The sequence below is a fragment of the Schistocerca piceifrons genome, chromosome 4 (genome assembly GCF_021461385.2).
Source record: "Schistocerca piceifrons isolate TAMUIC-IGC-003096 chromosome 4, iqSchPice1.1, whole genome shotgun sequence".
NCBI lineage: Eukaryota > Metazoa > Arthropoda > Insecta > Orthoptera > Acrididae > Schistocerca > Schistocerca piceifrons.
The window spans coordinates 621,760,688-621,782,038 of record NC_060141.1 but is presented as its reverse complement, the minus strand read 5'-3'; the positions used below and the strand labels follow the sequence as shown (position 1 = coordinate 621,782,038).

General features: G+C 42.6%; 1 protein-coding gene across 1 annotated transcript in view; it reads right to left on the bottom strand.

Moving 5' to 3' along the window:
- The window catches only part of LOC124795430 (synaptic vesicle glycoprotein 2C-like), a 188,059-nt gene that overhangs the window by 64,002 nt on the left and 102,706 nt on the right, over nt 1–21,351 (bottom strand). The window contains exons 5-6 of the mRNA XM_047259457.1: nt 17,021–17,142; nt 7,043–7,284 (exon numbers count right to left, since the gene is read on the bottom strand). Coding sequence (XP_047115413.1) covers nt 7,043–7,284; nt 17,021–17,142 — 364 coding nt within the window. The remainder of the gene's footprint in view (nt 1–7,042; nt 7,285–17,020; nt 17,143–21,351) is intronic.

The following is a 21,351-nucleotide window of genomic DNA, read 5'->3' as shown; positions in this document are numbered from 1 at the left end:
CTTAATTAACCGAAATAGCTGTTATAACCTACAGTTCACTCTTCTGTTCAGGTGTAGGCCGTGTCTAGTAGGAGGGGAGTTCAACAAGTAATGCAACACACTTTTTTTCTGAAAGCAGGTTGGTGTTATTGAGGATTACAAACATCATATTATTCCCCCCTCTTTTGACTATAAAAGCCTATTTTTCAACATAATCTCCGTTCAAAGCGACGGCCTAATGCCACGTAACTGGGAGGACAAGTGTGCCCGAATGGAACCACTCTATTCTTCGACGTCGGAGCCAACACCTTGCTGCATCAATAACCTCCCCTGGAATGTGCGAGATCCGGGCTTTTGGGTGGATGGGGGAGAGCAGTCCAATGAAGTTTTGTGAGCTCCTCTCGGGTGCGCAGAATTGTGAAGCCTTACGTTGTCTTGGAGAAGGAGACGTTCGTTTGCATTTTTATGGTGACAAACCCGCTGAAGTCTTTCCTTTAAGTTCCTTCCGAGCTATTCGTTGCACCATGAGGGAGGACATCAAACTGAATAATCTCCTCAGAGTCCTAGAAGACCGTCGCCATTACTTTACCGGCTGAGGGTGCGACTTAAAACTTTTTCTTCGGAGGGAAAGTGGAGTGGCGCCACATCATGGATTGCCGTTTTGTTTCCGGTTAAAAGTGATGAACCCATCTTTTATCCCCTGTGATGATGTTCGAGAAAAAATTCTGACGATCGGCCTCGTCACGGATAAGCAGTTCTGCGCAGGTGGTCCTTCGTTGCTCTCCATGGTCTTCTGTTAAGTGGAGAGGAACCCAGCGGGCCCACACCTTCGAGTACTCAAATCGGCGGACTAGTATGTCAACACCACCAACAGAGACGTCCAGTTGTGCACCTAAGTATTTGATTTTAACTACAGGGGCTGAAGCGGGAAGATTTCACGATGTCCCACAACATATTCCACATTTTTACAACCGAAATTGTCCTAGAAAAGAAATGTCTTGGATTACGTATTGAACGTCCCTCGTATATCCTCATTTCCCTATTGCAGCGTAAGGTAGTGCTCTCATATGAGATTTCATTTCAATCTGCAGCAGCCAGTGAAACTCGCTGTTCACATGGCTCTAGTAGTGTCAATCCAGCAGCATTCGTGTTTCATCCAGGTCACCCCTAACGCTATAATTAATGTCCTTAGCCAGACTGTTCCCCACTGCACATGCTACAGTAACCTGGTCTTTTATGTCAAAAGAGGTTGATCATGTCCATCCTATGGTAGAATGTTTATTTCCCTCGATGGTGATTCTGTGTTCAAAACGACAGGAGGCCAGTTCACACAGCCTGTGACATCCAAAATTGGTTTTGTAAGCACAAGGATGAATCGTCGCATTTGCCCTTGCCACCACAGTCATCGGATCTCATTATCATTGAGCCTTCATGGTTTGCTTTGGAGAGAAGGGCGAGTGATCGCTATCCACCTCCATCATCAGTATCTGAATTTGCCACTATTTTTCAGGAAGAATAGTATAAGATTTGCTTGAAAACGAAACGGGACATATTTACCAGTTATGAGACGACTGGAAGCTGGTGTGAATCCTAACACGTTTTATACACCGTATTAGTCATGGTAATCTGATGTTTTTTTCGGTGTTTCTACATTTTTGTGCAACCCCTGTAAAAAGTTGACTAGCAAAGGGGGTATTTCATGGCAAAGATACCTTATTATTATTAGACATAAGTCTTAATTTGGAGATGAAATTTGCGAGGATGTACGTCTCGAGCACTTCATTGTATGGAAGTGAAATCAAGTACGCTGAGAAAACCAGAAAAGAAGAGAATCAGGTCGTTTGAGGTGAGGTACTACAACTAAATGTTTAAAATTAAGCGGACTGATAAGAAATAAGGCATTCCGTGGAATCAGGGGGAACTTGTGGACAAAGACTAACAACAAGAAACGACAGGATGACAGGACATGGGTTAAGACATCAGGGAATACACTATCTTATTAACTGTATCTGGACACTCATTTCTAAGGCAGAGTTGACCATCAGATGTAAAGAGAGGCAGACTCGCCAGTATAAAGGAGGAGGGGAGTATTGCATTGCCAGTGTTGTCTGTAGAACAGTAGTAACAGCAGAATGAGTCGCTCAGGTGAGCACAGTGATTTCCAGCGTTAATTGATCATAGGATGCCACCAGAGTAACAGATCCATTAGAGAAATTGCAATTCTTCTACAGGTGCCGATGTCGACTTCTAGGAAGTGTAAATGCGAGGAAACAGTACAGCTAAACCAGCACTGGGCAGGCATCATGTACTGAAGGACAGGCATCGTCGACCTTTGGGAAGGGTGGTTGTACAAAATCGGATTAAATAAGTGGAAGGTTCGTGAGACATAAAGTGCTACTAGCAATCCAATTAGCACAATGACTGTGGGTCGGAAATTAAAAAGAAAGGGTCGCCTGGCCCTTAATAAGCCACACATTTGTGTAGTCAATACTAAGCGATGTTTGAAGTGCTGTGAAGAGCGAAGTCTCTGGAAAGTGAATGAATGGAAACAAGTGGATCACGCAATACAATGTGACAGCTTGATGGAAGAGCTAGGGTTGGAGTATGCCAGGAGAATGTTATCTGCTATCGTTCTTAGTGTCGACAATGCCATATAGTATATTACTCTGTGCAGGTGTCCCTCGTGGTAACTGTGTGATCCTTTATCACGTTAAGAAAATGCCCAATGCGGAACGATATAAGCACATTTTACAGCATCATGTACTGCATGAAGCAGAGGCAATGCTTGTGAACAACAACATTCCTGAAATGGACTGAACTACTCATAGTTTCGATTTAACCCAAATGGAACACCTTTCAGATGAATTTATAACGTCGACTACGCTTCAGATCCCAGCACCCCACATCTCTGTCCTATCTGGTTTCGGCTCTTGAGGAGAATGGACTGATATTCGTCGATAGACGATCAGTCACCTCATTGTAGGTCTCACCAAGAGATTACAAGCCGTAATAAAGAGGAAGGGTGGATACGCCTTATATTAATGTCCACTTATAGGTGATGGGATACTTGTGCGTGTGTGTGTGCGCGCGCGCGTGCGTGCGTGTGTGTGTGTGTGTGTGTGTGTGTGTGTGTGTGTGTTCGCGTGCGCACTTGTATGCTCTCGCGTCCTTGGAGGGAACGTTGATAGCTCGAAACACTGTGGGACACACGACGCGTCGTCAGGATATTCCCGCCGAAGGTATATGTTTTATTTGAATACGTTGACTGAGTTAATTTGTGGTGAACTTCTAAACAGGTCACACACAAGAGGATAGCACACAGTCCTGCACCACATGGGTGCGTCATTGTTAATCGACAGCAATCAACTGAAAGGCAATGTACATGTGTTATGGCATTGTTGGCTGGGATATGCCGCGCTGCGGGTGCGGCCGTCTGTCGTAATGACGTTCTTGCAGCACAACCACTTTCCCTGCGGATTCATGAGAGTTGTGTCAAATGTGCAACTGCAGAGTTTAGGTGACTGTAATGGATAAGTGCATCGTGCAATGCTATGTTTGTGTTGTATAATGACGATGATGGTGATGAAAGAAGGGATAGGGTGTAATCCGCTGCTGGTACACAGCTTACTCTTCTCAAACAGCAACATCCTAAATTCATCATCCATACTGATGTATGAGATTTGTAACTCTTACAGTTCACATTATTTGTTGCGATTATGCTGTGACAAATTTCGTAAGCCTACTGAAATACTCTCGGTGTTTGTCTAATCTTCATTTATACTGTCACATGTATGAGGAGCACTCAAAAACTAGACACATGGGAAAAGTTAAGTAAACTATATACTATTTAAAAAGTGATTGCATTAGCTGTCAGTACCTTTATCGCAATGCGAGATAAGATGGTCAGTGCCTTCTTCGAAAAACGTTTGTGGCTGCCTGCGGGACCATGACTGTACCCAGGCATGCACTTCTTCATCCTAAACGAATCGACTGTCACGGACGTATTTCTTCAGGGGTCCAAAAATATGGAAATCAGAAGTAGAGAGATCAGGACTGTACGGAGGATAGGTAAGGGTTTCCCAGCGAAACTGCTGCAACTTAGTTGAAACAACCCTGACAACACTTAGGCCCACTCAAATGTTGCCAGTCTGCACTCTACAACCTCAGTTTAGATTCAGTGCCGCAAAGAGATGCAACACCCTCAAGCACAAGGTCATTTTACTGACAACTTATGTGATAGATAGTTCATCATTGTAAGACAAAATGGAACACATATGTCGCAGTAAAGTGTGCCCTCATGGAGTAGCAACAAAGGAGTGTTTATCTCTCATGCAAGCGATCATTAGGATTCCGAATGGTATTCTGCTACATGTTGTCCCAAGCATCTTACGCCTTTTGTTGCTATTCGGCAATGGTTCTTGCAAGCCTTGGAGAACGAATAATTTCCCTCTTCATCATCTCCTCCACATTTCCAACTGGCGAGAGATCTTGCGTCGCAGCAGCCGCACGTGGACGTGCGCTATCATGCTGAAAAATTACATCACCTTCTTTTCGAAGAAATGGCAATAACACGGGGATAACGGTACTTGCGGTACTAGCGCGCACTGGTTACTCTACTCTCAGAAATACCAAATGTGACAGCATGTAGTAACTGATGGCACACAACATAATGAAACCTGGGATGGGATCTTTGTCTCGTGGTTGAATGCACTCTCGAATAGGCAGCTCACCAGGGCCACGCCACACACGTGTACCTCATTGGTCCCTGACGACACAGCAGGTGCACATGTTCCCTGATTTCATCCCTGGATGATATGATGTTCAGTGGACCACCACTGTCGGCATAGTGCGACGTTCTCGACGTGCGTCTGTACCACGTGGACGTCCAGAACCTAGTCTACATGTGTGGGAATTTTCCAAAACCACTGCACGACTCACCAACGATACGTAGTCCCCAACATGGGCACCAATCCGTCGATATGTCCATCCAGCTGTCCAGAGGCACACAGTGCGACCTTGTTCAAATGACTGAAGCTGTTCAGTACGAGAATGTAGTCGTCTGTGGGACTACATCCTAGAATGAATGTTGCACACACACAAACTCAGCACAGCTATTACCAGCAGAGTCAAAACAGAGGGTGCACAGTTAGGCCTCCAGAACGCCGTCTGATCGTTGATAGCCTGCACTTATTATACCTTAGTGTCGCTGAACACAGTCTTTGAGGGTGTTACATTTTATATGGCTGTATAGGTAGCGATACTTGTCGGTAAATACGTGTGCTGCATTAATACGCACCAACAGCTACTAACCACACACCTTTGAAATTCTGTGACGATCATGTTAGTTTGGATTCCCAATATATCAATCCTTTTAAGTGAAAAATATTCTCAGAGAAAATCTGTAGTTTCATCACGTGATATCACCAAACTTAATGCGCTACTATTCCATTACTTCGTTCTCTAGCTGAAGCTGACCACTTTATTTGCGATTTTTAAATGTATTCATGTCGTCTACCTGATAAGCCTATTGCAGCTATAGAATGCGACAATCACTGAAATGCTGACGAAACTGTTGTAGAACCTGTGTGTTTAAAATACAAGCCAATCAGTCTGTTTAATTCTACGCTACTGGCCATTAAAATTGCTACACCATGAAGATGACGTGCTACAGACGCGAAATTTAACCAACAGGAAGAAGATGCTGTGATATGCAAATGATCAGCTTTTCAGAGCATTCACTCAAGGTTGGCGCCGGTGGCGACACCTGCAACGTGCTGACGTGAGGAAAGTTTCCAACCGATTTCTCATACACAAACAGCAGTTGACCCGCGTTGCCTGGTGAAACGTTGTTGTGATGCCTCGTGTAAGGAGGAGAAATGCGTACCATCACGTTTCCGACTTTGATAAAGGTCGGATTGTAGCCTATCGCGATTGCGGTTATCGAATGACGACACTGCTGCTGCATTGGTAGAGATCCAATGACTGTTAGCAGAAAATGGAATTGGTGGGTTCAGGAGGGTAACAAGGAACGCCGTGCTGGATCCCAATGGCCTCGTATGTCGAGATGAGAGGCATCTTATCCGCATGGCTGTAACGGATCGTGCAGCCACGTCTCGATCCCTGAGTCAACAGATGGGGACGTTTGCAAGATAACAACCATCTGCACGAACAGTTCGACGACGTTTTCAGCAGCATGGACTATCAGCTCGGAGACCATGGCTGCGGTTACCCTTCACGCTGCATCACAGACGGGAGCGCCTGCGATGGTGTTACTCAACGACGAACCTGGGTGCACCAATGGCAAAATGTCATTTTTTCGGATGAATCCAGGTTCTGTTTACAGCATCATGATGGTCGCATCCGTGTTTGGTGACATCGCGGTGAACCCACATTGGAAGCGTGTATTCGTCATCGCCATACTGGCGTATCACCCGGCGTGATGGTATGGGGTGCCATTGGTTACACGTCTCGGTCACCTCTTGTTCGCATTGACGGCACATTGAACTATGGTATCGTGTTGAAGCTGTATGGGCAGCTGCACTTGTACACGCCATCCAAACTCTGACTCAATGCCCAGGCGTATCAAGGCCGTTATTACGGCCAGAGGTGGTTGTTCTGGGTACTGATTTCTCAAGATCTAGGCACCCAAATTGCGTGAAAATGTAATCACATGCCAGTTCTAGTATAATATATTTGTCCAATGAATACTCGTTTATTATCTGCATTTATTCCTGGTGTAGCAATTTTAATGGCCAGTAGTGTAACATCTTGATGTTTGTCTTGGTTCAAGTAACCAGGGGCCTCACCCCTGAGTGGTAGCTGATTGTTGTAATTGAGGACGGTTACTCAAAATAGCTTGGTTTTGGGGAACGAGTGTTCGTTATTAAGTGGCACACATTACACTCACGTAAGCGAAAACTTTCAACCGTTTTGCTAACTATAGGTTGGTGGACGAAGCAGGTGACAGGAACTTACAAATACGGGGAAGTCCAGTTCTGCAAGTCCATAGTTCCCCATTCATGTACTACAGAGGTGACGGACTGCTGGTAAGCCAGAGACGTACCGGGAAGGAGTCCGGGCTGCGTCCAGTATTGAGAGCATAGACCTTGCGGAAGACGGCGAGCGCCTCCCCGTTGCGGCCCTTGGACATGAGGAACTTGGGCGTCTCGGGGAAGAAGGACATGAGGCTGCCGGCTAGCAGAGCGGGCAGCGAGCACGCCATGATGAACACGTTCCACGGCTTGAGCACCAGGCCGCCACCCACCTCCACCGCCCACTGCTGCGTCAGCAGCCCCAGCGCGAAGGCTGCGAAAACACACTTTCATTTCACACATTTGATAAAAATGCGGGGGAAATAGGGGCTAACGTCTCATCAATCACTATGTCAATACAGACGGTAAACAACAAGGAAAATTGGACCTTGTCCTCTAAACGGGAACCAACTATCATTAGCCTTAATCGACTTAAGAAAACGTCTTTAAGGAGAGGAACACGAAGATGTAGGACGTTCAGGAATTATGCTGTGCTTGAAGGTGCTGTCGGAGTGCTGCAAGGCCCATTGAGGTTCCTGGAGACATATAGGAAAAGATGACATTACTCAACATCGTGGTGAATTACTCACACCATAGGGAATTAAATGAATCGTAGAAGGCCACATGATAGAAGATATTTCCACGATTGGTCTAGTAAGGACGGGACACGAGAGGCAATACTGAGCATATGACTTACCTTACAAGGGGACCGCGCCTACTTGACATCGCCGATTTCTTCCAAATTTATGGTATATGCAGGTCTTGGCAAGAAATGAAAGTGACAGAAATGGGAGTTCAGAAAAATCTAGCATTTCTGGGGACAGAAGAGCCATTCTTGATAACTTACTAGCCAGGCAGCGGTTGATTGAGCGGGAAGAGTAAGTGAGGGTATTGTGAGTGTCGTTCAGTAGAGTCTTCTGGTAGAAACTTTTTTTATTTTTCAATTTTTACGTTGCTTACATAGCACATAAACTGTAATAATGCTCACTGTATTGTATTTATTAATGTTTGTATTTTCATAAGATGCACGAAAATGCAAGGCAAAGTAAATTTTAGGATTGCGTCCACAAGCTCTACAAATAACTTTCCTTGAAGGGACTTAAATTAAAGCGTATAAAGCTTTGCACTCCTTCGAGTAGTTCTCTTCAGCTAATGCCACAGCGCGACGTCTACTTTCATCCTCAGCAAAAGAATTTGATCAAGAAGCTGCAGAAACTGATCTTAGTCCGCAGCTCGTGGTCTAATGGCTAGCGTTGCTGCCTCTGGATCACTGGGTCCTGGGTTCGATTCCCGGCCGGGTTGGGGACTTTCTCTGCCCACGAACTGGGTGTTTGTGTTGTCCTCATCCCTTCATCATCATCATCATCATTCGTGACAGTAGCTAGATTCGACTGTGCAAAGAAAAACTGGGCTGTGTAAAAATTGGGACTTTGCACGGGCGCTGATGACTGCGCAGTTGAGCGCCCCACAAACCAATCATCATCATCATCATCAACAAAAACTGATCTTAACTCATCTAGGGAGAAAAAGAAGTCATCCCGAGAAGACTACATCGAAATACATTTCTCTGTACGTCACTAGCTATCCTCGCCAATATATGGGGAATGATTCGTTAGCGGTGGTTTACTGCCAAGTTACATGATGAGAGAGAACTTTTTGGATTACAAACAAAACTTGTTTTTTGTAGAAACTTTAAAACAGTCATGTGATTATAAAAATGCGGCGTTTATAACCTGAGAAAGATGCCGATAAAATTACTGCATCCTCTGTTTTTTTGACTTATATCATCCCAAGACATGTAACTTTTCAATCGTAAAATAATAAATATATCTGATTTTACATGCATTTTACAATGTTTCTTAGATGTACAACTGCAATCCGCAATTTTCCTTTCGTTTTAGTTTTTATGCCTTTTACAAGTATATCAATAAATACAGTATATTCAGCATTATTTCAGTTTATTTGCAGTGCAAGTAACGTAAAAGTTGAAAATAAAAAATGATTTTCGACCTACGGTCTCGACCACGCTACCCTGAGATTATCGTCCTGAAATCTTTTCTCTGAGCCAACAGCTCCCTGGCAACTAGACTAATGTAAATGGCTGATATCTCACCCGAACCGTGCCAAAAATGCTATTTACTCTGAACGCTTTAGCATCTGAAGCTCCAAATTCTGTCACTTTCCTTTATGGCCAATTCCTACATGTACCAAAAATTTTCATGAAATGGTATAGGGTAGGGGCGGTCCCCTTGTTAGAAGATTAAGTAAAATTGAGTAAATCTACATTTATTGTATTTATAGGTTTATAAGGGCATTTTACTGTGCTGACTGGAATGAACTGTTTGAAATTCTATCAGGGATAAAATACAGGGTGCGAAAGATTATCTACAACTTGTACAGAAACAAAACTGCAGTTAAAACAATGGAAGAACACTAAAGAGAGGCCGTAGTTGAGAGGAGAGTAAGGCATCATTGTAGCCCATCCCCCTTATTATTCAACCTGCAAGTCAAGGTAGAAGTAAAGGAATGCGAGGGGAATTTTGGGAAGGGAATTGAAGTTCAAAAGCATATAACCTTCTAATAAAACTTATAATTCCTTACGTAGTACGAAAGACACTACCAGTTGCATTTATAGATTTTATCTTACTTTCAATCAGTTTCTGTGCTACATTACACCAACTTCAGCCATCTCTATGATGCTAGATGATCATGTGTATACCATAGTAGTAGTAGTAGTAGTAGTAGTAGTAGTTATAGCTTTATTCATTTGTAGACTCTTTTTACAAGGCTATAGGACATGCCATAACAGGTACTTTTTAGCTGCATTTTTAAATAAGTGTTGAGAGGCACCCACATGCCTTGCTCATACTGTGGCATCAAGCAGTCAGGCCTGGAAGATGAGTGGTCTGCCAAGCGAGTGGATTCATTCTTATTTATCGAGTAACATGAACTCTAGTACTCACACTTAAGTTACAAGTTATCCTCCTATATGATTAATACGCAACGGAAACACGCATCTGACTATCAGTAATTTACAGAACTCTGACTGTTCACTACGCATTGGCAATACCACATTTTCTTTTTGTCTTTCGTTTAACGGCTTTTATCAACACGTGGCTACCGCACTGAATATGAATGGCGCACACATTATAAATTCGGGACATTATTACAACATATAATTCGAAGGAAAAGTCCACCAATCTTTTTCTTTTCTCTATCTCATTTATTTCGATAAATTCTATAACCTAAGCACACAAATTCTATAACCTACAACAAAAACACATGAGAAATTCCGCCCAGTGGGCATGGTTTTACAATGGTGAATCTCTATATTATGGTCTCGTAATTACTTTTAACGCTACAGTGCACTTTCTGGATAGGATGGTGGATCTTTTATTATACCTCACGCTTCGACTCTCACAATCATCATCACTAAACTTTCCTCCCGACCGAGCGGTACCGAAGGAACAAGCATAACCCACTAATCTTTTGAAACTACCTCGCTACTCTCCCATGCAATCCACACATACCCAAATTACATGACATACACCACACTACAATAGGAAATACTACACAGAGAATGGTCACAACATTATCACTTTCAGCTTTCCCACTTCAATCAATATTTATCCCAGTTTCACACGACACTGCCCCACTTCGTAATTCTACTTTCCTACTATGAACTCTGGAGATATACGCACGTCTTCCTGTGCAATGCAAGCCAAGTGGCGTTGCTGGATAGACGGCCGACTCACCTTGATTCTCTCTCAGAGTTTAAATCTAGCGTCACACGGAATCATATCACGCAAAGTAACATTAAGAACACATTCATCACACACGCGAGTCCTCAACTGATACCATGGACGAGTACTTCTCTTTATCTTTTGTCTCATACACAGTTTGAGACTCACACAGTACTCACCATGTGGAAGTACTCGTCTCTAATTTCAAGTCCTGCACACGCCATTTCTTAAATATTTCAACTTATGGTACACACGCTATTTCTTAAATATTTCAACTTATTGTACACACGCTAGTAATTCAGCTTAACTTCAGCACACGGAAGTATTTCAACTTATTGCTACACGTGGTTTCATTGTGACCGTTGGTCACTTCCGAAGATCACTACAATCCCATTAATATTACCTGCCTGACATTTAATTCTCCCCACAAAAGTTCCTGAAATAGAGAAATTAATATTTCAAACTACTCTTAAATATTCCACATGCATACCATGTCTCCACTCTTTCGTCATTACGGAGCACAACTAAAACAGGTCTTAACAGCACAAGATCCAGCGGCAGAGTGCTGAAACATGGCCGTTCTCTAGGTCCTCTCCCATCTCTGTCGAGGTGGGGGAAGCACCTTGCTATCGTATTGGTCAGCCACATTTCAGGCGCTCAAAGCTCTGGTAAATTTCATCTCTTTGGTCCCACGAAAGGTGGCCAAAGGATCGACTCAAAGATTATCATATATTCACATTCACTATCTGCGGTTAGCAGACGACCATACATTCATTCATTTCACAGATCTCACCAAACTGGATGTAGGGATTTACTTTGTGGGAGTGCACATGTGATCAATTAAATAAATAAATTGTCATTCTTTCCCACACTGGTATCCGGCTTCGCTGTATTAATTGAAATTGAGTTATTTTACAAAAAAATGTGTTCTTCTGACAAAAATAATGAAGTATGTTGTACCTATTTTCAATGTCGGGCGGTACTGTACCCTTTCAGTGTATTTTTGCAATTTCTTTAATATATTTTGGTAATTTATTGTACAGTTTTATTACTTGTTGGAAAACGTTGTTTTGAATTTTATGTTTATTTTTCTTGGTAAGTGTAAGTCGAGTCTAGCTCTTATTCCATAATAATGGACAGTACTCTTTGTGCAGCAATTAACCGTGTTATTTTCGGTGTGTACAACTGAGTGGCACATGTATTTACACAGAGCAGTTAAAACCCCAACTATTTTTGGTTAGTATTCTTATCTCTCTTTTCTGGACTTTGAAAATTGTGCTCACATTTTGTGCATTTGTTACTCAAAAAAGAATGCCATAGCTACGAACTGAGTGTACATATGAATGTATGCATGTTACATACTGATGATAGGATTCCAAGCGTATAACATGCTGATGACAATCTGATCAATCATCGTTATACATCTCACAAAGCGTATAAGAAACTCATTTGTGCTGTGCTGTGCTGCTGTGCTATGAACGGCGGCAGCATTTAAGCAAGACTCGATAGTAGACAAAGAACTATAAATAATGCTAAAAGTGACATCCGCGGTACATAATGATATATTAAGAGCTTTCGTCCTGTAGTCCATGGTAAGATGAATGTACGGACATTATAATTCTGTCAGAACCACCAGAGGAGATGGAAGAGCATTTCAACGGAATGTATAGCGCGTTATATAGAGGACATAATATGAACATCATCAAAAGAGCAGAAAGAGGAATATAGTGTCGAATTAAAACAGGCGATGGTGATGGAATTAAATTAGAAAATGAGGCAGTTAAAGTAACAACTGAGTTTTTCTTTACTGTCGGCAAAATGACTCGATGGTCGAGATAGAGAAAATAAAAAATGTGGTCATTAAACAATACGAACAAGAGAGGAGTAGGAGCTTTTTAAATGTAGTTCTCCAGACGAATGCTGGAGGTAAGGCTATGATAGATATGCATGTATTTATTGAACCAACGACCTAGAATCGACGGAGAGGCTTCGTCCCGCCCTAGCCCTCAGCGGTTCACAACCCCACAACAGGTCACAACAGTCCCCCCATCCTGCCGCATCCCCATTAAAAAAACAAAAACAAAAATAAAAGGTTCAAATGGCTCTAGGCACTATGGGACTCAACATCTGAGGTCATCATTCCCCTAGATTTAGAACTACGGGCGGATTCGTGCCGGGGGGGGGGGGGGGGGGGGGGGGGACCGTCACGCGCGTTAGACAGATAGTTCCGACAACTAATGAGGAGGTATAAATTTAAAAGAGGAGAAAAGAAACTGATGCCATCAATTGACAAAATTAAGGGGTAGCATCTTTGATTCATAATCAAAACGTCTTTGGTCCCGGGTTCGATCCCCGCCACTGCCCAAATTTTGATAAATAATCAGCATTGGCGGCCGAAGACTTCCGGCATAAGAAGTCAGCCTCATTCTGCCAACGGCCTTGTCAAAGAGGGCGGAGGAGCGGATAGAGGGTCAGGGCACTCTCTTTTCCTAGGGGTGGGAAATTGCCCCTAAAGGCGGAAGAATCAGCAATGATCAACGACATGAGGATGCAGAAGGCAATGGAAACCACTGCATTAAAGACACGTAACGTGTATCCACAGGACATGTGGCCTGTAATTGAAGAAGTGTCATGATGATCTCTCCATTGGCAAAAAATTCCGGAATAGTCCCCCATTCGGATCTCCGGGAAGGGACTGCCAAGGGGGAGGTTACCATGAGAAAAAGATTGAATAATCAACGAAAGGATAACGTTCTACGAGTCGGGGCGTGGGGTGTCAGAAGCTTGAACGTGGTAGGGAATCTAGAAAATCTGAAAAGGGAAATGCAGAAGCTCAATCTAGATATAGTAGGGGTCAGTGAAGTGAAGTGGAAGGAAGACAAGGATTTCGGTCAGATGAGTATCGGGTAATATCAACAGCAGCAGAAAATTGTATAACAGGTGTAGGATTCGTTATGAATAGAAAGATAAGGCAGAGGGTGTGTTACTGTGAACAGTTCAGTGACCGGGTTGTTCTAATCAGAATCGACAGCAGACCAACACCGACAACGATAGTTCAGGTATACATGCCGACGTCGCAAGCTGAAGATGAACAGATAGACAAAGTGTATGAGGATATTGAAAGGGTAATGCAGTATGTAAAGGGGGACGAAAATCTAATAGTCATGGGCGACTGGAATGCAGTTGTAGGGGAAGGAGTAGAAGAAAAGGTTACAGGAGAATATTGGCTTGGGACAAGGAATGAAAGAGGAGAAAGACTAATTGAGTTCTGTAACAACTTTCAGCTAGTAATAGCGAATACCCTGTTCAAGAATCACAAGAGGAGGAGGTATACTTGGAAAAGGCCGGGAGATACGGGAAAACTTCAATTAGATTACATCATGGTCAGACAGAGATTCCGAAATCAGATACTGGATTGTAAGGCGTATCCAGGAGCAGATATAGACTCAGATCACAATATAGTAGTGATGAAGAGTAGGCTGAAGTTCAAGACATTAGTCAGGAAGAATCAATACGCAAAGAAGTGGGATACGGAAGTACTAAGGAATGACGAGATACGTTTGAAGTTCTCTAGCGCTATAGATACAGCAATAAGGAATAGCGCAGTAGGCAGTACAGTTGAAGAGGAATGGACATCTCTAAAAAGGGCCATCACAGAAGTTGGGAAGGAAAACATAGGTACAAAGAAGGTAGCTGCGAAGAAACCATGGGTAACAGAAGAAATACTTCAGTTGATTGATGAAAGGAGGAAGTACAGGAAATCAGGAATACAGAAATACAAGTCGCTGAGGAATGAAGTAAATAGGAAGTGCAGGGAAGCTAAGACGAAATGAGTGCAGGAAAAATGTGAAGACATCGAAAAAGATATGATTGTCGGAAGGACAGACTCAGCGTACAGGAAAGTCAAAACAACCTTTGGTGACATTAAAAGCAACGGTGGTAACATTAAGAGTGCAACGGGAATTCCACTGTTAAATGCAAAGGAGAGAGCAGATAGGTGGAAAGAATACATTGAAAGCCTCGGTGAGGGTGAAGATTTGTCTGATGTGATACAAGAAGAAACAGGAGTCGATTTAGAAGAGATAGGTGATCCAGTATTAGAATCGGAATGTAAAAGAGCTTTGGAGGACTTACGGTCAAATAAGGCAGAAGGGATAGATACCATTCCATCAGAATTTCTAAAATCATTGGGGGAAGTGGCAACAAAATGACTATTCACGTTGGTGTGTAGACTATATGAGTTTGGCGATATACCATCTGACTTTCGGAAAAGCATCATCCACACAGTTCCGAAGACGGCAAGAGCTGACAAGTGCGAGAATTCTCGCACAATGAGCTTAACAGCTCATGCATCGAAGCTGCTTACAAGAATAATATACAGAAGAATGGAAAAGAAAATTGAGAATGCGCTAGGTGACGATCAGTTTGGCTTTAGGAAAAGTAAAGGGACGAGAGAGGCAATTCTGACGTTACGGCTGATAATGGAAGCAAGACTAAAGAAAAATCGAGACACTTTCATAGGATTTGTCGACCTGGAAAAAGCGTTCGACAATATAAAATGGTGCAAGCTGTTCGAGATTCTGAAAAAAGTAGGTGTAAGCTATAGGGAGAGACGGGTCATATACAATATGTACAACAACCAAGAGGGAATAATAAGAGTGGACGATCAAGAACGAAGTGCTCGTATTAAGAAGAGTGTAAGACAAGGCTGCAGCCTTTCGCCCCTACTCTTCAATCCGTACATCGAGGAAGCAATGATGGAAATAAAAGAAAGGTTCAGGAGTGGAATTAAAATACAAGGTGAAAGGATATCAATGATACGATTCGCTGATGATATTGCTATCCTGCCCCCGGCACGAATCCGCCCGTAGTTCTAAATCTAGGGGAATGATGACCTCAGATGTTGAGTCCCATAGTGCCTAGAGCCATTTGAACCTTTTTTTTTGTTTTTGTTTTTTTAATGGGGATGCGGCAGGATGGGGGGGACTGTTGTGACCTGTTGTGGGGTTGTGAACCGCTGAGGGCTAGGGCGGGACGAAGCCTCTCCGTCGATTCTAGGTCGTTGGTTCAATAAATACATGCATATCTATCATAGCCTTACCTCCAGCATTCGTCTGGAGAACTACATTTAAAAAGCTCCTACTCCTCTCTTGTTCGTATTGTTTAATGACCACATTTTTTATTTTCTCTATCTCGACCATCGAGTCATTTTGCCGACAATAAAGAAAAACTCAGTTGTTACTCAGTCTAATGAGTACACAGTATGGTTTGAGAGTAAATCGGAGAAAGACGAAGGTAATGAGAAGTAGTAGAAATGAGAACAGCGAGAAACTTAACATCAGGATTGATGGTCACGAAGTCAATGAAGTTAAGGAATTCTGCTACCTAGGCAGTAAAATAACCAATGACGGACGGAGCAAGGAGGACATCAAAAGCAGACTCGCTATGGCAAAAAAGGCATTTCTGGTCAAGAGAAGTTTACTAATATCAAATACTGGCCTTAATTTGAGGAAGAAATTTCTGAGGATGTACGTCTGGAGTACAGCATTGTATGGTAGTGAAACATGGGCTGTGGGAAAACCGGTACAGAAGAGAATCGAAGCATTTGAGATGTGGTGCTATAGACGAATGTTGAAAATTAGGTGGACTGATAAGGTAAGGAATGAGGAGGTTCTACGCAGAATCGGAGAGGAAAGGAATATGTGGAAAACACTGATAAGGAGAAGGGACAGGATGATAGGACATCTGCTAAGACATGAGGGAATGACTTCCATGGTACTACAGGGAGCTGTAGAGGGCAAAAACTGTAGAGGAAGACAGAGATTGGAATACGTCAAGCAAATAATAGAGGACGTAGGTTGCAAGTGCTGCTCTGAGATGAAGAGGTTAGCACAGGAAAGGAATTCGTGGTGGGTCGCATCAAACCAGTCAGTAGACTGATGACCAAAAAAAAAGGATGAGTGAATGGGAGACATCCTTAGGCATCAAGAAATAATTAAATTCGTGTTGGAAGTTAAAAGCAGATTTAAATCTATGCTGGTCGCAGTGTGTGTGTGCTGAGATGAAGAGGCTTTCATGGAACAGACTAGCGCTTCGTATTCGGTCTCAATCTTCTAAAAACAAATGTGCATTGTACAACAACATGATTTTTTAATTTGTTGAATTTACCTCTGCTGTAAATACACTTATAAAAATAAAAGTTTTGATCGTTTCAGAGATGTCAGGTACTTCCTAAGGATTTCAAGAATTGAAGGAGTGTCCACTCACAGGGGATGAGGTAGTTGGCAGTGGAGACTCCGATGCCGGTGAACATGATGCAGCGGGAGCGGTACTTGGTGCTGTGGAACTCCGCCAGGTAGGACATCAGCATGGCGTAGGCCCCGCAACCACTGCGTCAAAAACATAATATGCCTTCGTACTGTCAGTAAAGATTAACGAAAATACATTGGAAACGCTAAGAAACAGCCTTTCACATCCTTGGAAGAAGCTGCATTGTTGTGGATGGGTTATAAATCCCATAAAACATTAGCATACAAAATAATACTTGATAGTGTCAGGAGTAAACATGAGCATATGAGAAAATGCTTATATCCACTGTGATTTGGAGTTGTTCAGAGAAGTATCTCAAACTTCGAGACGCAATCAGATATGAGGAAGATTCAATAAGTACCCATATAGCGCAATTAGGTGTCTCAGCCGAATGCCACAGTTTCTTAGACGACGCAAAAAGAATAATGAAACGTATTCACGGTTTCGTATGAATTTCAATTCTACTATCTGGTTGTTACTGCAGAGATGGGAAAAGTACGATATCGTTCAGCGAGTTTCGTTTTGCTTGTGGATGAGAAAACTTGTGACAAGAGAAAACTGACAATGGACACTGCACCGTTAATGATAATAGGTTGGAGATGGTACCACGAACTTAAACGTGGACGGACATCCATTTCTGATGATGACGACTCAAAACTACCAGCATACGAGGTTTCCAAACAAATCTTGCAAAAAGTCGACTATATGATTCTCGCTGACCGTCCAACAAAAGTACGTGCAGTAACTTAGGCTACATGTGTGTCGACGGCAACAGTAAATAACGTTTTACGTTATAAGCTACCAAAGAAAATATTAGGTTGCTGCATAAGATCGTAGTGCTTTTGTTTTGAATGTTGGCATTTCAACTCCTATGGGTTTATTTATCGACTGTAATTTTTTTATTTGCAGTTTACTGCTGCTATTTGAGTTTACATATTGTCATTTTGTCGTTTAGAGATAGTAAGTGGAGCTGTGGACGCTAAGAAATGCAATTCCAAATGGAGAAATCGCAACATTTCCGACGTATTCTTCTGTTTTAGTCCGACAGAGGGGTGACAGCAGCTGAGGCAGCCAGAAACTTTTGCGCTATCGGTGCGTATAATGTCATTGGACAGAGCACGGCAAGAAAATTATTTTCTCGTTTCGAGGAGGATCGTTTTGACATTAGTGACTCTCCACGTTCAGGAACACCATCGGGCTTTGACGAAAATCGTTTATGCTTTAATCCACAATGATCCGCACAGTGTACTCGAGAACTGGCAAATATGATGAATTGTAATCATTCCATCATCATGCGTCATTTGCATGCAACGGGGAAGATTCAAAACTCGCGTGTGTGGATACCGCATGCTCTAAGCCAACATCACAAAAATCGGTTTGTTGTCATATATGCATCTCCGCTTGCTCGTCATCAATTGACTCCAACATTCCTATCCAGTATCGTTACTGAAGTAAACTAAACTCCTCCCGAACAGGCCATGAAAGCCCAATGGTACTGACCGGCGGCCGTGTCATCCCCAAAGAGATTCTGGTCATACATAAAGCACACCAGTGGCAAGACGCAATCAATACCTTCACTGCGCGATAACAACGGTTAAGTCACTGATGCCAGTGCCATTAAAGCAGAGTTATTAAACACGGTTTTCCGAAACTCCTTCACCAAAGAAGACGAAGTAAATATTTCTGAATTCTAATCGAGAACAATTGCCAAGATGAGAAACATAGAAGTAGATATCCTCGGTGTAACAAAGCAGCTTAAATCACTTAATAAAGGCAAGACCTCCTGTCCATATTGTATACCAGTCAAGTTCCTCTCAGAGTACGCTGATAAAATAGCTCCATATTTAGCAATTACATACAACCACTCTCACAGATAGATCCGTACCTAAAGACTGGAAAATTGCTCAAGTGACACCAATACCCAATAAAGGAAATAGGAGTAATCCGCTGAATTACAGGCCTGTATCACTAACGTCAATTTGCAGTAGGGTTTTGGAACATATATTGTTTTCGAACATAATGCAGCACCTCGAAGAAAACGATTTATTGACACAAAGCACGGATGCAGAAAATATCGTTCTTGTGAAACACAACTAGCTCTTTATATCCATGAAGTATTAAGTGCTATCGACAGGGGATGTAAAATTGATTCCACATTTTTAGGTTTCCAGAAGACTTTCGACACCGTTCCTCACAAGCGTCTTCTAACCAAACTGCGTGCTTATGGTGAATCGCCTCAGTTGTGCAACTGGATTCGTGATTTCCTGTCAAAAAGGTCACAGTTCGTAGTAATAGACGGAAAGTCATCGATTAAAACAGAAGTAATATCCGGCGTTCCCCAAGGAAGTGTTAATAGGCCTGTAAGTAGGCTGTTTAGGTTTTTATGTTGGTAACGCCACGTAGCGCTCTGTATGAAAATCACTGACTGTGCTGTGTGCAGTCTGTGGCTGGTTTGCATTGTTGGAATATTTGCTATTGTAGTGTTGGGCAGTTGGATGTGAACAGCGCGTAGCGTTGCGCAGTTGGAGGTGAGCCGCCAGCAGTGGTGGATGTGGTGAGAGAGATGGCAGAATTTTGAGAGCGGACGATCTGGACGTGTGTCCATCAGAAAGAGAAAATTTGTAATACTGTATATCATGAACTGACATATATATGATGACTTTTGAACATTATTAAGGTAAATACATTGTATGTTCTCTATCAAAATCTTTCATTTGCTAACTATGCCTATCATTAGTTAGTGCCTTCAGTAGTTAGTATCTTTTATTTAGTTGGCAGTATTGGCGCATTCTGTATTGCAGTAGTTCGAGTAACGAAGATTTTTGTGAGGTAAGTGATTCATGAAAGGTATAGGTTATTGTTAGTCAGGGCCATTCTTTTGTAGGGATTATTGAAAGTCAGATTGCGTTGCGCTAAAAATATTGTGTGTCAGTTTAGTGTTGATCAGAATAAGTAAGGAGAGAAATGTCTGAGTACGTTCAGTTCTAATCAACTGTTTGAAAATCAAATAACGTAAGAGGTTTATCAGCACAGTAATTCATTAATTTTCCTAAGGGGATGTTTCAGGCCCTGTATTGTTCCTGATCTATACTAACGACATAGGAGGCAATATGAGTAGCCGTCTTAGATTGTTTGCAGATGATGCTGTGATTTACCGTCTTGTAAAGTCATCAGATGATCAAAACGACTTGCAAAATAATTTAGATAAGATATCTGTATGGTGCGAAAAGTGGCAACCGACCCTGAATAAAGAAAAGAGTGAAGTTATTCACATGAGTACTAAAGGAAATCAGCTAACTTTCAATTATGCAATAAGTCCCACAAATGAGAAAGGCGGTAAATTCATCTAAATACTTAGGGATTAAAATTACAAATAACCTAAATTGGAACGATCACATAGATAATATTGTGGGTAGAGCAAACCAAAGACTGCGATTCATTGGCAGAACACTTAGAAGGTGCAACAGGTCTACTAAAGAGACTGTTTACACCACGCTTGTCCATCCTATTCTGCAGTATTGCTGTGCGGTGTGGGATCCGCATCAGGTGGGACTGACGGATGACATCGAAAAAGTACAAAGAAGGGTAGCTCGTTTTGTATTATCGCGAAATAGGGGAGATAGTGTCACAGACATGATACGTGAATTGGAGTGTTAATCATTAAAACAAAGCGTTTTTCGTTGCGACGGGATCTTCTCACGAAATTTCAATCACCAGTTTTCTCCTTCGATTGCGAAAACATTCTGTTGCTACCCACCTGCATAGGGAGAAATGATCATCACGGTAAAATAAGAGAAATCAGGGCTTGCACAGAAAAATTTAAGAGCTCGTTTTTCCCGCTTGCCGTTCGAGAGTGGAACGGTAGAGAGACAGCTTGAAGGTGGTTCATTGAACCCTCTGACAAGCACTTTATTGTGAATAGCAGAGTAATCAAGTAGATGTAGATCAGCGCATTGACGGCACTGGATGCAGATATGGAGGGGTCAGCACACCGCTCTCCCGGTCGTATGTCAGTTTCCGAGACCGGAGCCGCTACCTCTCAGTCAAGTAGCTCCTCTGTTTGCCTCACAAGGGCTGAGTGCACCCCGCTTGCCAACAGCGCTCGGCCGACCGGATGGTTACCCATCCAAGTGTTAGCCCAGCACGACAGAGCTTAACTTCGGTGATCTGACGGGAAATGGTGTTACCACTGCGGCAAGGCTGTTGGCCCAGTAACGTTACTGGTGACGACAAATTATGTGTTTGTGCGAAGATAAGGAATAACATGGAATGATGGAGCCCAAGCAAAA